The sequence below is a fragment of the Arvicanthis niloticus genome, chromosome 26 (genome assembly GCF_011762505.2).
Source record: "Arvicanthis niloticus isolate mArvNil1 chromosome 26, mArvNil1.pat.X, whole genome shotgun sequence".
NCBI classification, from domain to species: Eukaryota; Metazoa; Chordata; class Mammalia; order Rodentia; family Muridae; genus Arvicanthis; species Arvicanthis niloticus.
Genome location: NC_133434.1, coordinates 38,206,594 through 38,222,207, shown reverse-complemented (window position 1 = coordinate 38,222,207; position 15,614 = coordinate 38,206,594). Strand labels below are relative to the sequence as shown.

General features: G+C 44.4%; 1 protein-coding gene across 2 annotated transcripts in view; it reads left to right on the top strand.

Moving 5' to 3' along the window:
- Trip4 (thyroid hormone receptor interactor 4) overlaps positions 1–10,364 on the top strand; it is a 49,778-nt gene extending 39,414 nt beyond the window's left edge. The window contains exons 12-13 of one of the 2 annotated variants that reach the window (XM_076925823.1): positions 3,766–3,868; positions 9,940–10,364. In XM_076925823.1, coding sequence (XP_076781938.1) covers positions 3,766–3,868; positions 9,940–10,007 — 171 coding nt within the window. In that variant the 3' untranslated portion in view covers positions 10,008–10,364. Of the gene's footprint in view, positions 1–3,765; positions 3,869–9,939 lie in introns of those variants that run through there. The other variant, XR_013107672.1, reaches the window with a different exon arrangement.
- The last annotated feature ends 5,250 nt before the right edge of the window (positions 10,365–15,614 follow it).

Sequence of the window (15,614 nt, the reverse complement as noted above, 5' to 3'; positions counted from 1 at the left end):
ATCGTTAAACTTTTATTTTTATTGTGATAAACCTTATATAAGATAGACTTTTACACGCTGGGCAGTGGTGGCGCACGCCTTTAGTCCCAGCACTTGAGAAGCAGAGGTAGAGTTTTGAGTTTGAGGCCAGCCTGGTCTACAGAGTGAGTTCCAGGACAGCCAGGGCTACACAGAGAAACCCTGTCTGGAACCCCACCCCCCAAAAAAGATATACTTTTCCATTTTAAGCACCTTTATGTGTTATGGTTCAGTGACATTAAATATGTTCCTAATGGAGTGTGGTTAGTGTCGCTGCCGAGCGTTAGGTGGTTAGGACCACCAACCCGCTCCAACCTGCTAAATCATCACTTGTGCCCCTCCCCTCTCAGTCCCTAGTATAACCACTGTTTTACTTTTTTTGTTGTCGGGGGAGTGTTTGTTTTTTGAGACAGGGTCTCACTATGTAGCTCTCGCTGTCCTAGCTTCAAACTCACAGAGATCCACCTGCCTTCCTAGTGGTAGAATTAAACTACGCCCAGATACTTATTTTCATTTTTTAAAATTAATGTTTCTTTGTAAAATTTTGAGTGTATGTATGTGCGCTACCTATGTACAGGAGCCGTGAAAGTCAAAAGAGGACGTTGGATACGGAGTTACAGGCGGTTGTGTGCTGCCTTGGTGCTGGGAGTCAAACTTAGGTCCTATCTCTCCATCCTCTCCCTCCCTCCTTCCTTCCTTCCTTCCTTCCACCACGTATGCTTGCACACACAAGCATCTAAGTCGTGTAGAATGTCTTAGCATTTCCTGTCTTTCTCAGCCTGGAAAACACTCTAATGGACGTAGACTCTACTTCTCCTCCTCCTCCTCTTCCTCCTTCTTCTTGTATATTCAGGGCCTGGGGAGGGGAGTTATCAGGCTAGTAGAGACAGGAAGGCAGAGAGAGGGAGAGTGGGACAGAGGACAGAGCGAGAGCAAGAAGGCAAGAGCGATTCTTTTGTATTCAGCTGTGACAGCATTGTTGGTGTTGCTTAGAACGTCAGTGTGCAGACACCCATTTGAGATTCTTTTCATCTCCTTTCTTTCTGTGGCTGGGATAATAACTCTGCAGAGCCTCTGGAGGAGCCTTCAAACCGTCTCCACTGTGGCTGTGTACTTACATTTACATCAGCAACGCAGAAGGGACCTGGCCCCTCAGACCTTTGCCACCTTCCAATTCATGCATTTGTCACATGTAGGCCAAGCCATCTTAGTGTGAAATGGTATCTCATTGTGATGGGGTGTGTGTGTGTGTGTGTAGACATATATTCATTCTTTGTGCATGGGAATGTGGTGGGGCATGTGTCACAGTGCATGCTTGGAAGTCAGAGAGCACTTTCTCTGGAGTGCCCCTCTAGTACTGTGTGTGTTCAAACTCAGGGCATCAGGGTGAGCATCAGGTGCCTGCTGAGCCATCTTCCTCGTGTTTTGATTTGCATTTCCAGGACCTTGGAAAATCTTTACAGATAGATTTCTGTTACTCACACTGAAGGAGAGCAACAAGATTTAAAATGCAGCTAAGGCTGGAAGATGAAAAACAGTCAATAAAGTAGGAAAACTAGAAAGAAAATAATACTCTAAAAGTCAAATGGGGACCATGTTTAAGAGCAATAGAAAAATCTGTCAGGCAAGGAAAGCCGCTCAGTGCTAGAGCATTTGGTTACCATATGGGGAGCTTTGGATTTGATCCCTAACACCATAAAAATATATATGCTAAATAAATGGGTTAGCCAGGTGTGATAGCACATCCCTAATTTAATCCCACCATTTACTGGAGAGGCAGGGACAGCCTGTCAAATTCTCCAGGATAGCATAATTAAGATGAAACCCGAGAACTGATCATTTAATTTAGCAACGTGGAGGTCGTCAGTGACCTTTACAGGGATAATTGTACAGCAGACCAGCCACAGCTGGGTGTGGAGGAGTGCGTCTTTAATCCCAGCCTCCAGAGGCAGCTGGACTTCTGTGAGTTGGAGGCCAACCTGGTCTACATAGTGAGTGCCAGAACAGCCAGGGCTATGTAGAGAGACCGCGTCTCGAAGTAACAAACATAGGGTAGAGGCTTGCAACACAGTCATGGTCACCTGAGTTCCATGTGGTATAAAAAGTCGAATGCAGCTCAGCAACAGAAACAACAAGAGAGCCCCTGCCCTGAACCAGCTCACAGACCTTGTCCCTTGGCCGACACGCATTGGCAGTCTTCTTCAGTTCCTCTTGGAACCTGGAGCTCAGTGCGCCCACTGATCCATCCCCCCGGCTGCCCTACTGAGAGTATTTTCACTTTGTTCATGAGTATGTTATTTGTGGCTGACACTTGATACTGAGTTTATGTTTTCTAAGAATACATGCCACATCTGCCTCACTGAGAGCCATGACGGATGCACAGGACCAAGAGTCCCCTTTGTTTTTCCCACAGCATCACTTATGTTCACCAGTGTGGTCAGTAAATGAATTTATTTACGCTTCTATTATTAGTTATAGACAAATTTAAATAGTCTAACTTTTTAAATTATTTTTTCTCTGTCTAATTTGGAGTGTTAGGATTTATCTTGCTTTGCTTTGTTGAGACAGTCTCACTGTGTAGTTCCAGCTGCCCTAGAGCTCTGTACGTAGACCACGTCGGCCGCGAACTCAGAGACCAGCTTGTCTCTGCCTTCTGAGTGCTGGGATTAAAGACTTGTGCCAAGACTTCTTCAGCCCTGGTTTTTGTGATGTGTAGCATAGACTGGCCTCACACTTCCTCTGTAGCCCAGGCTGGCCTTGTGCATCACCCTCTTACCTGCATTCCCAGCTGTTAGACTACAGGCATGAGTTGCCGTGCCCAGCAAGACTCTCGGCTCTTGTTTTGTTTTTAATACCTTCAGATTCTGAGAGGGTAGATCCTAGAAGGTGACTAAGGAAATAAATAAAGTTCTGTTTTTCATAGTCGTTACTGGGAAAAGAGCTTTTGTGGTAATTAAGTGTGACTGAGATGCCTGTCAGTCACTATCAAACATGCTACATGTTAGACATCCTAAGATACGAAATAATGAAACATCGGATCATTTGGGCATTGCTAGAGAACATTCTTCCAACCCATAAAGTTTCCTGACCTGTCATTATGTAGCTAGCAGAGTCTTACTTTAGGTTACATGTATGCTTTTGCATAAAAAAATTTTAAAAATATACCACTCTTAAGTATCCAAGAAAATGTTTTGTGGCTTTTTTCAGAAAGTTCTATCACTTACCTTTCTCGTAAGCAGGTCTGGGATGCTCCCAGATGAGCAGCCTCTTCATGCTCAGAGCTTTCAGAATAAATCATCTTCCTTCCCCTTAGTGAGAGCAGGGTTGTGTGTACTGTTTCTGACATAATTTCCATAAATGCTTTAATTTCTGTAAGTCTTCCAGAGCTTCCACTGAGCTGAACCTAGGGCACTGCCCAACATTCCAGGGAGCTGAGACTCTCATGACCGCTTGTGTTAAGAGAATAATCGGTTCTCATTCTCTTTGAGAAATGTCAAGCATCCTTTGTTTATGAAGCTGATTCTACTGTAGACAGCCAGAGATAGCATGTATTACCGAGAGCATGTATTACAGAGCTGCAGGAAGGTGGAGTTCTGTTCTTGTTTGTTGAGCACACTCCTCCTTGTCTGTGAACTGGAGAGTGTTGTTATCAGGGTTGAGGTAAGTCTGGGCTGATCCTTGATCTTTTTAAAATGACAGATTTGTTCCAACTAACCTGAATTTTTTTTTTTTTTTTCTTTTTTTTAGTTCCCGGACATCAGTCAAGAGTCTGACTCTTCATTTGTTTTCATCTGCAAAAATCCCCAGGAAATGGTTGTGAAATTCCCTATTAAAGGAAATCCTAAAATCTGTAAGTCATCATCTTTGATGATCTCCAGTGCCATCTTTTGTGTTCAGTGTCCTCCTTGGTGTTGGGAAAATTCTGCGTATCAGTAGCAGTGATGATATATGTGTTATAGTATGGCTTTTCCAAAGTCCACCTGGGCGTACAATTCCTGGCATGACAGCAAACCGCTCTAAACTCCACGTAGGACCCCATCACATTCAGTGTCACTTATCAGTGAACTATGCATGATACTGCATGTCTGTAATTCAGCATTTGGGAGGCTGCGGCAGGAGGATTATGAGTCTGAAGCTAGCTTGTACTATATAAATGAAACTCAAAACAAAACACTATAACAAATGGCTAATTGTTAACTGGGTGTCAGTAATCCCAGCACTTAGGAGGGTAGAAGTTATCAGAAGTTCGTGGTTATCGCACTACATAGGGATTTGCAGGGCTCCTGTGCTGCTACAATCAAGCCTTGTCTCGGAAAACTCTGGAAGGCCAGTCTGAGGTCCGTGAGCTCCTGTCTCAATATTTTCATTTTATTTAATTTTTTTAAGATGTATTTATTTATTTTTCTTTAAGATTTATTTATTTATTTATTTTTTAAAGATTTATTTTAGCTGGGCAGTGGTGGCGCACACCTTTAATCCCAGCACTTGGGAGGCAGAGGCAGGCGAATTTCTGAGTTCGAGGCCAGCCTGGTCTACAGAGTGAGTTCCAGGACAGCCAGGGCTACACAGAGAAACCCAGTCTTGAAAACAACAACAACACAAACAAAAAAAAAAAGATTTATTTTATGTATATGAGTACACTGTAGCTGTCTTCAGACACATCAGAAGAGGGCACCGGATCCCATTACAGATGGTTGTGAGTCACCATGTGGTTGCTGGGAATTGAACTCAGGACCTCTGGTAGAGCAGCCAGTGCTCTTGACTATTGAGCCATTTCTCTAGTACCATTTTAAACAGATCTAATTAAATTTATTTATTTATTTATTTATTTATTGGTTTTTTGAGACAGGGTTTCTCTGTGTAGCCCTGGCTGTCCTGGAACTCACTCTGTAGACCAGGCTGGCCTCGAACTCAGAAATTCGCCTGCCTCTGCCTCCCAAGTGCTGGGACTAAAGGTGTGCTCCACCACTGCCCGGCTATTTTTCTTATATAAAAATCCTTATGTGATACGTGGCCACAGCTGGAGCCTGGGTCCTTGAACAGAGACTCTGGTGTTGGTTTTCACAAGATGATCAGTAAATTCCTGATAAGGAGAACAGTCTTTTTCTAGAGGTCAGGTAGCTGTAAGTCTTGGAGATGGCAAGTTGCCCAGGATGGCAGTACAGCCCCTGGCTGAAGCATAACAGTCATCAACACCAGCCATCATCAGTAGCTTCTTGGGCACAGGAGCAGAGACAATGCAGTGCGTCTGGGGGTGGGGATGAGACGCACTAACACAGAGCCACATCGGCCTGTCACCTTGCGTGGAACAGCGTGGGGCTTGCCAATCTTGTTCCTCCAGTCGCCTCTTTGCACAGGGACGATGGAGAGCTTGGCCAAGATGATGGCCCCTCGGATGGCAGTGGCTACCTCCTTGGAGCACTCAACACCAAGACCAGTGTGGTCATTGTAGTCCCCAGTATGGACAAAAGCTTTGAACCTGGTATGCTGGCCGCCCCGAGTCTATTTTATGTGCATTGCTGTTTTGCCTGTGTGACTGTGTGAGGGTGTCACATCCCCTGGAGCTCAAGTTACAGATGGCTGTGAGTTGTCATGTGGGTGCTGAGAATTGGACCCCATCCTCTATAAGAGCAGCCAATGCTCTTAACCACTGAGCCATCTCTCCAACCCCAAATTTAAAAAAAATTACTGCATTTATCTTACAAAACACATGAAAATCTGAGAGTTACAGGAATCATGAGTAACACTTCCTCATCTGTTTCATATGATCTGATATGTTTGAGACAGAGTTTCACTATGTAGCCCAGACTAGCATAGAACTTACAGCAATTCTCCTGCCTCACTCTCTTAAGTGTTGAGAGTATAGATGTGGTTGAGTACTGAAATGCTTTAGGTATTAAATGTTAAAATATTGGAGAAACCCAAAAAACTGAACATTATTACTACTCTGTGAAAAGAATGTGCTATATGTTCACTGTATGAGCCCCAAGTCTTTGTGACAGTCTTAGGTAGCCCAGGCTGATCGTAAACTCCCTGCATAGCTGAGGATGACCTTGAACTCCAGTCCCCCTACCTGTACCTCCATAATGCCAAGATTAGAATCCACATCTTAGAAAGATGAGGCTCCAGGACATAGAGGTGTCGCCGCTGGTAAGGGTGCCACTGACAAGCCTGAAACTCAGGTTCCTGCTCTGTTTGGTAGAAGGAAAGAATTGAGTCCTGCAAGATGTCCCCTGATTACATGTACACAGTATTACAATGTCATGGATGATCATATACACACTATACATACATATATACATACATAGAACATACATATGTACATACATATAAACACTGTAAGATAAAAGATAAGCTTTAAGGTAGCCCTACTGTCTGCCTCTTCTGTAAGACGCTGAGCTCTTTGCTCAGTCAACCCAGTTGGCTTAAGAGTTGCTGCTGTTAATAGTCATGTGGTTAGATGTTACAGATATGAAGAGGTGGTGGGTTTTTAAGAGTCCACAGATTGCTGACACTAGTCTGCTTTCTTTAATACCTCCCAAGTACTGAGATTAAAGGCTTGTGACAACACACCTGGCTGAGTTAAGAGTTCTTGTGGAGGACAGAGGTCCATTCCCAGCACCATACGACAGCTCAAAGCTCTAACTCCACTTCCAAGGGAGCTGACACTTCCTCTGGACTCTGTGCACACCAAACACACATGTGGTATATATATATATATATATACACACACACAGGCAAAAACATTCACATAAAATAAAAGTGGGTCTTTAAAAAACTTATTCACAAAGCATTTCATTCTATTGTATTAAGTATAACAATCTATAGAGACTTTAATTTATAGAAGAAGATGTAGAATGCATGTAAGCCTCATACCATTTCATATAAGGGACTCACAACACCTATGGGGTTTGATATATGTGAGGATTCCGGAGACAGAGCTCCACAGATACAGAGCAATTATTATTTTACTTAGTTGATTAAATGACTTAGTGTACCTGGTCTAGAAAGCACATGTTAGCAATGATCTCAGTAACTATGAATTCATAGGTTTCTCCCCCTCCTTTTGATTTTCTGGCTGAGTAATCAGGTTTAGGAAAGTTTTGAGGGTTTGGATTTAATTTATTAATTAATTAGTTTAAGTCTACAGCGCCGGGTATTCTCAGGTGTTTCCCAGCCGAGCACCAACCAGGCCTGACCCTGCTTAGCTTCCAAGATCAAACTAGGAGGGTTCAGGGTGGAATGGCTGTTTGGATTTCTGTTGTTGTTGTTTGTTTTATTTTTTAAGATTTATTTTGGTTTTGTTTGTTTGTTTGTTTTTGTTTTTCGAGACAGGGTTTCTCTGTGTAGCCCTGGCTGTCCTGGAACTCATTCTGTAGACCAGGCTGGCCTCGAACTCAGAAATCCGCCTGCCTCTGCCTCCCAAGTGCTGGGATTAAAGGCGTGCGCCACCACCGCCCGGCTCTTTTAAGATTTATTTATTTTTATTTTGTGTGCATTGGTGTTTTGGCTACATGTATATATATGTCTGTGCGAGGGCATCAGATCCCCTGGAACTGGAGTCACAGACAGTTGTGAGCTGCCATGTGGATTCTGGGAATTGAACCTGGGTCCTCTGGAAGAGCAGCCAGCGCTCCTAACCAGTGAGCCATCTCTCCAGCCCCTGGGTTTGCAATTTTTGAGCTAGAATCTCTAGAGTCTTACTGTGTGGTCCAGGCTGACTTGTGCTGCACTAGAGAGTTACAGTTGCAGGTGGGAAACAGCACATCAACTCACAAATTGTATTTTACTCATCTTTCTGGATGTTTTTCTGTTCCTTTTACTTTATCTGATTGCCTCAGGAACAAATTTCCAATTTATTTTTTAGGACACAATATCATGGCACTGAAAAGGGTCATTAGCAGTGTGTAGTCTGTTTTCTTCTATTAATTGAGAATAAATTGAGGAGTAGAGATGGATAGGTGACATCCTCATCCTTACATAGCTAGAGGAAATCTGAGGAATAAGCCTAAAATAGAGAAACCCAAGGCAATACTGAGAACTGGATATCTGGAGTCTTCAGTAGATCCCAAATTCTCATATAGCATGTCCTAAAAACTGGAAGAAGACTTGGTTGTCACCCCAGCCTCACTCAGTACCACCACCTTTGATCTGCTGCTTTGTGTTACTTAGAGGTCCTGTTATAATAAGGATTTAAAATTTGTATGAGTTGCCTTTTTCTGTTTGTTTTTTGTGCTTGTTTGTTTTGTTTTTGACACAAGATCTCCTCTGATCCCGTTGGCCTTTAATTCACGGTGGAGCCGAGTCTAGCCTTGAACTGGCCCTTCTGTTTCTATCTCCTGTTTAATTTATTTGATGAAAGTGTTTATTGACCACCTACCAATTGACAGTCACTTCAGTGTTGTGAGGGAGACAAAAGAAAATCTGTCTTGAGATAGGGCTTTTTGCCAGCTTGCTGTCACACTCACATGCCCAAATAAGCGGCCTATGGGATGAAAGAACTAAATCACTGGGAATGCCCGAATTCTAAAGCCCAAATTAAAATCAACAGTGTTGTGACATTATGGATAGCATTTGGGTAGCACAGAAAAAGGTGTACTGCTGTTCTAGAAGCAGGTGCAGCCCTGAAAAACTAGGGAAACAAGCCTAAAGGAGATGTGCAGGGCTGAGGCTGGTTTTCTCCCAGGCCCCTTCCTTGTGTAGCCATTAGAACTGGAATTCTTATCTTAATTGGACAAATGAGGCCATTGAAATCCAGAGAGGCTGAATGACTTGTCTGGTTCATACAGGTATTAACCAGCTTCTAGTGAGAGTTCATTATGTCAGATTGCTCAACAAGTGAAAAGAAGCAACTTCTGAGTGGCAGTGCTGGGCTGGGTGCATGCTCACAGCGCACCAGGCTACGGTACCCGGGCTCTCTGTGCTTTCTGTATTAGCATTGTCATCGGCACTGCTGACTTCAGCAAGGCTTTTTGTGGGAAAAAATAAATTTGTAAGTTTTTTTCTCAGACTAAACAAACAGGAACTTTAAATTTTTTCTTCATGAAATAGATACTTTCAAAGACCACTAGCACTGAAGTAATAAGCTGCAGCCTGGTAAATCAGGGAGTCAGTTCCAAGATCATATCATGGGAGGGTTTCTCATTTGGATCACTTGAGACATGAAGGGGGCTTTATTTTGTTTTTTGTTTGTTTAGTTGGTTTGGTTTTTTGAAGCAGATGCCTTATGTGTAGACTGACCTGCTCTTGAACATACAGGACCCTCCTGCGTCTGCTTCCAGAACACAGCTGACTGCATAAATCTAACAGCACTGAGGTTGCATGCTTCCTGAGTTTAACACTCAGAAGAGCTATGTAATCTATGACCTTTACCCTCCCTCCCCCTTAGTCAGGAAAGCATTGATGTGGACTCTATCCACTGCTTCAGGGCACTCCCCCTGTTAAGAATGAGACCACAAAAGGGTGAGTTGAGCTGCGTTTCCCACTGTGAGGGAGGCTCCTGCTTTTACTCTGCAAGTTAAACAGGTCAGTGGGATGGGCCTCCTCCACTGTGAAGTGCATTTCTCTATGGCATGCCCCTATGCTTTCTCGTTTTCTGTTTATCTATAGATCTGTGATCTTTAGAAATATTATCTTGTATCAGACATCATAACCTACAAAATTAGAAATATTACCTACTAAAATTTTTAGATAAATGTGTCTCTCTGTGTGTGTGTGTGTATGTGTGTGTGTGTATCTATGTCTACAGTATTCCCACTTCTTAGAAAATAAAACTCTTAAGTTTGGAAGTGTCTAGTTTCCTGAAGCAAGATAATTGAATGTGACAGGAACACAGTAACCAGAAGACCTAGGAGGCCAGGAAAGATTTGCAATGCAAATATAAAAATAAATAATGAGTGAGACTTCTTTTTTCTCTTACAGGGAAACTGGATTCCAAGATCCATCAAGGAGCAAAGAAGGGGTTAATGAAGCAGAATAAAGCGGTCTGACCCGGGAAGAAAGGACCTATACAACATAGTGGAGTCTTGTGTACTAAATTGCTATCCACTGGTCCTTTGGGATTGAAGCAGTAGAAAGCTAAAAGGCTTGGCACCAGGCTTCAATCTCTGAGAATTTAAACTCTTACCAAATCTGTATATTTTTCTTAAAGGGTAGGATTTTTTATGTAGTCGGTTAAAAGTCTTTGAATATGTTGTTTATAAAAACTCATTTTAAAAATTCTAGGTCTTTGACATTTTTCTCAGAACTAAATTCAAAACAGGAAGGAAGAAATTGGAAATTATTTTCCTCTGTGATATTTGTATTGGTAATTAGGAAAATCTTAACGCATATTAACGTTTTTACAAGAGACTCTTTGAATTTAATGTTTTTTCTCAAAGTAATAGAATGGAGACGGTTAGGATGTTTGAGGGATCTTTGTTTAATAGAAGCTGTGATGAAGTAAGGATGTTCTTACCAAGTGTTCTGCTTTGGTATCTGGAGACCGGGTCTCATTCTGTGACCAGGCTTGCCTGGACCTCACAGCAGTCCTGCCAAAGCCTCTCAGTGCCGCGTTTACAGACCAATAGCACCACGCTCAGCTTCTGACCCAAAATCTCTCAAAGTGGAAAGCTGGAATTCCCATTATTAACATTATTAACAGATAACATGAACACACACTTGCTTTTGTTCTTTAGTTTGAGAACTCGGGTTAGACTGGGAAGTGAGGGAGCCACCTGCTAACGCAGCCTGAAGCTGCTCTGTTTATTTTGTTAGTGTTGCAAAAGCATCGTGTAGATGGTACAATTAGAGAAAAACTAGAAAATGCAATCCTTTGGTAAACACAGCAAAAACCCCTCTAATGCTGAAAACAAGCCTTTTAAAAACTGTAACTATCCTAAAAAGCCTGGAAAAATAAGGGGTGCTTTGAAGTTAGATTTTTCACTGGTCCCTTTAACCCTTCTCAGTAAGACTTGTGTATGAGGAGCTTCTAAAGTCATATTGGACTCTCAGTTGCAGGATCCCAGGAAATTCATGGTCTTAAATGTGTTGGTTCTGCTTTTTATAAAACACGACTACCACGCTGGGGATGTTGGACTCCCTCCAACAGTTTGTGTGCTTGACTTAAAAAAGAAAGAGCAAGTGAGAAAGGAAAAAAAAAAGCACCTTATGTTATGAAAAAGATTCATTTCTCTTTCCTGTGTCCTTCATATTCAGTGTCATTTGCATTGAAACACCTCCACTCACTCCACACTGATGTTCACGGAGGCTGATCACTCTGGATTCCAGGGAAACCTGAACAGGTCTTGTTCCAGTGATGCACACATGCCATTCTCTCTCTCTCTCTCTCTCTCTCTCTCTCTCTCTCTCTCTCTCTCTCTCTCTCGTTCTGTTCTGTTGGACCTCTGTGCAGAAAGTGGGAGAGGACAGTTAAAGGCATTTATTAATGTGAGAGATGTCTTGTTGGCCTCTTGGAAACTCTACCATTGTTGAAGGCAAAACTGTGTTTACTATGTAGTTAATAGTTTACCAAGCAGTAGCACCTTGAATTCTATGCTGAAATTGTCTGGCTCTCTTAATATCAAAATAAAGCTGAAAGGTAGGATGGGAGGAGACAAGGAAGGGGAGAGGTTCTCTGCTCTTTTATTTAAAAGCAGCCTTTGTACAGAAAAGTATGGATTGCTTTTTCTGTGTGAATAATTTGTGTGCACACCTTAAAAGAAAAAAGTCAGGAATGTCAACAGATTAGCTCATCAGCTTTGCAAGTTTATAAGAACCCACCTCAGCTTCCCAAATACACAGCCAGAACCACATAACCAAGTGGCAGAGCCACTCTCGAACTTCTCCTTTTCATGGTTAGGCTGGGAAAGTCTGTGTTTGGTTCACGTGGTAGTGGTAGTGTAAAGTCTCTCTTCTGTTTGGCGGAGACACAAGGGAGGAAGAAGCTTGCGGGTAGATGGCCCTCAGTTGCTCAGTGGTGAATAGTATAATTTAAAGCCGGGTGGAAATTCTTGGTAGCCTGAGTTCAAACTTGTCCAAGCATAGTCTGTTGGTGTATTGTGACACTTCACTCCGACCCTGTTTACTCTGGGATGTTTGGCCGAAGGAAGTTGAGTTTCTGAGTTGCTTTTCTGTTACAGTGTCTGTGTTCCCTTTAGAATGACCGAATTAAGACGCCATTAATTCATACAGGAAAGGAATTGGCTTTTTCTTTTTGTTTTTCCTAGACAATACTCAGTTTCCTTTATATGAGCTCACAATAGGGTATGTCAGAAATCATGGACTTGGTCAGAGTTGATGAGATTTTATCTTTAGTACTTAGAACAGATGAAGAATTTGGCCATATTGGCAGTGCACACCTTTAATCCCAGCACTCGGGAGACTGAGGCAAGCGATCTCTCTGAGTTCCAGGCCAGCAAGGGCTATATAGTAAGCCCCTGTCTGTCACACAGGAAAAAAGAAAAAGAATTTTGGATTTTTTTTTTTCTTCTTTAGCTAATACAGAGAGAACTAAGTGTCCTGACTTTTCTTTTCAAACGGAAATTTCATTGTAAACCCATTTTCCCTCCTAGCATAAGTATAGTTATGGGCTTCTATGATTTATGACACGTAATCTTTCCCATTTTAATTACTGTCTCTCCTATAGCCCATTCATGTGGTGGCCATTTAATTTAGAAAATTTGTTTAATGCCATGTGGGGCCTAGCCAAGATTAGATGGCATGGGGCTGTTCACTTCAGCCCAGCCACTTAAACTAAGAAATCAGCTGACTTGAGTTCGTTAGGCCGGGAGGAGGGAAGGCAGTCCAGAGATAAAGGGTGTCTTCTTCCTTGAGATTCAGACATTCAGACAGCAAGCACACATCAGCTATTCTCAGCCTCTGTGAACGTGTTTGGAGGACGCGGGCCACATCATCGAAGGCTAGAACAGCAGCAAGGGTCCAGCCTGCGGAGAGCTTTTCTACTTTTCTCCTGTAGAGAAAAGAGCATAGCCACAAGCGCCAGTATAAACGTCCACTTACGTGTGTGAACACAATGTGGCTTCATTCAGGAGATGAAACGTACACTGATCAGATGCTGAATTTCAGTTGTGAAGATGGGAGACCCCAGAAAGAAATCCCAGCAACAAATGCCGGGGATTGGAGTCAGGGAAGGGGGCGGGGCCTAAACCCACAGCGCGCGTGTCTGGAAAGAAGAGAAAAGCACGTCAATGCCTGGGACTTAAGAAGAGTCTCGTGAGGCGTGGTGGTTGCACGCCTTTAATCCCAGCGTTTGGGAGGCAGAGCAGTGGGTCTCTGGGGTCGTGCTGCCTAGTACGGTAGCCACTGGCCACACGCTGTTTAAATTTGAATTAAAATTTAAGTCACTTCACCTTCAGTGCCCTAGTAGCTCATATGCGGCTGGAGACTTCTGAACTGAGCAGCAGGGGCAGGGGTTAGCAAAGGCGCTCCATAGGGCGACATAGCAAATGGCTTTGGGGTTTTTGTTGTTTTTTGTTCTTTTGAGGCAGGGTTTCTCTGTGTAGCCCTGGCTGTCCTGGAACTCACTCTGTAGACCAGGCTGGCCTCCAACTCAGAAATCCACCTGCCTCTGCCTCCCAAGTGCTGGGATTAAAGGCGTGCGCCACCACCGCCCTGCAGCTTTGGTTTTATAAACCATTCAGCTGTGTTACTGTACTGCAAATACACCCATTGATAATGTAAGTAAGTAAGCCGCTACAGCCAGCAAAACTGTTTGTTTGTTTGTTTGTTTGGAGACAGTTTTCTGAGACCGTCTCTCAGTGTAGCCCAGTTCACACCCAGGCCTAGCTTTGGGTTTTAGATCTCCAGCCTCAAGCTCCCAAGTGCTGGAGTCTGTATCACCATACCAGATTCATATAATTTTTGTGTTGTAAAATATCTTTTTTTTAATTATTGTTAAAATGAAAAACTAGTTTTTAACTCACAGGATTTACCAAAACATGGTGGTGAATCTGATTTGTTCTTTGGTCTCGTTTGCCAATCCTTGTTCTAGAGATAGGAGAAGTGAAAACTTTAGATTCCCTCACTGTCTTACACATTAGATCCTTGTCTTTATTCGGAGTCCCTGACTGTGTAGAACTGTTGTCCCCCAACTGTTTTAGTCTAGTGCTACAATGTTTAACCCTTAATTAAATCACAGAAACGTAGAGCACTAAACCCTGTTTTCCCTCTCATTTTGTAAATATAGAGTAAATCTCATTTTGTGATATGGATTGGAAAGTTGGCTGTCACCCTGAGTCAGTTCTGTCCCTTTACTGTCCAAGAACAACGTGACTATGATAGACCCAAAGGGAACTAACTGCTTTTTCCTAGTCTAGCAGGCTCAGAGCGCATCCCTAAGCTGTCAGCCCTCCCAGCCTCCTTTTCTTTTTGTGGAGACTGAAGGGACGTCGTGACTCACGCATCTCTAAGTCACGGGCTATTTTGAATGGCCCAGTGAAGAGTGCCCTTAGAATAAGAGAATAAAGGCAACCGCATAGCTGAATAAACCGGTCAAGGACACGGGAAGGGCACGCTGGGGGTTCTTGGGAACTAAGATAAACATCGGTTTGCTGGGGCAGGAGGGGGAAGTCTCAGGTCGTGAAGCTGTTTCGTAAGCAACTGGTGGGAAGGCCCCGTCATCACACAGGGGCAGAACGTGCGCTGTGCAGGAGACCGCGTGCGGGGCAACCAAAATGATTAACCGGTTCACGAGTCACCATCTACCGGGGTAGACGGCGGGGTGGAGGGGAGACCGGCTCCAGATACAAAGCAGTACGACTTAGGGATGCTAGACGGGGAGGAGGGAAGGAACACGGAAGGCTTTAGAAACAGGTACTCGGAAGAGGAGAACAAGCGGTAATCAAAAAAAAAAAAAAACAAACCCGAGGACAATGAATAAGAAATGAGTTAAAACGTGAGATGTGCGCTGACAAGCCCAGGGGCCTAAGTTTGATCCCTGAAACCAAACGGTGGCGGAAAGAAGCGGCTCCCGCACGGTCGGCCGACCTGCATACGTGCGCCACGACACGTGTCCCGTCCCCCGCAACCCCCGCGTTAAATTATTCTCTTAGTTTGCCGAACTCAGCGGCAAAACGGGTGAGGCCGTCAAGAGCTGCGCGCTTGTCGTCCGTTCTCTGTGCGGGTTCACGTTCGAATCCCACGGCCTTTCCTCTTTCCACGGCGGAAACCCGTCTGGAAGGGCTGACGCTTCTCCGGAGACCCGGAGGAGAAGGACCCTTATCCCGCCGGAAATCTGTGCACGGGGAGGGCGAGCGCTGGGCTCAACCTGTGCAGCCCCGGCTTATCTCGGTTTGAAGCCGCCCGCCAGGTTTTCCAGCATTCCTTTCCCAGGGCTCGCGGCGACCGCGCAGTAGAGACCCGGGACCCGGCTCCCGCGTCCGCGTTCCGGGTTTCCTCGCGCGCCCGCCCTCTCCAGACGCCGTAGCGCACGGAGTCCGGATCCGACCGCACGAGGATCCAGTGTCCGGGTCTTCCGGGCGGCCCTGGCTGTCCCGGATCGCGGCGGCGGCGGCGGCGGCGGCGGCGGCAGCGGCGGCGGCGGCTCAGGGACCCGCAGCCCCGGACACAGCGGCCCGGCCCGGCGGGGCGGAGCGGCG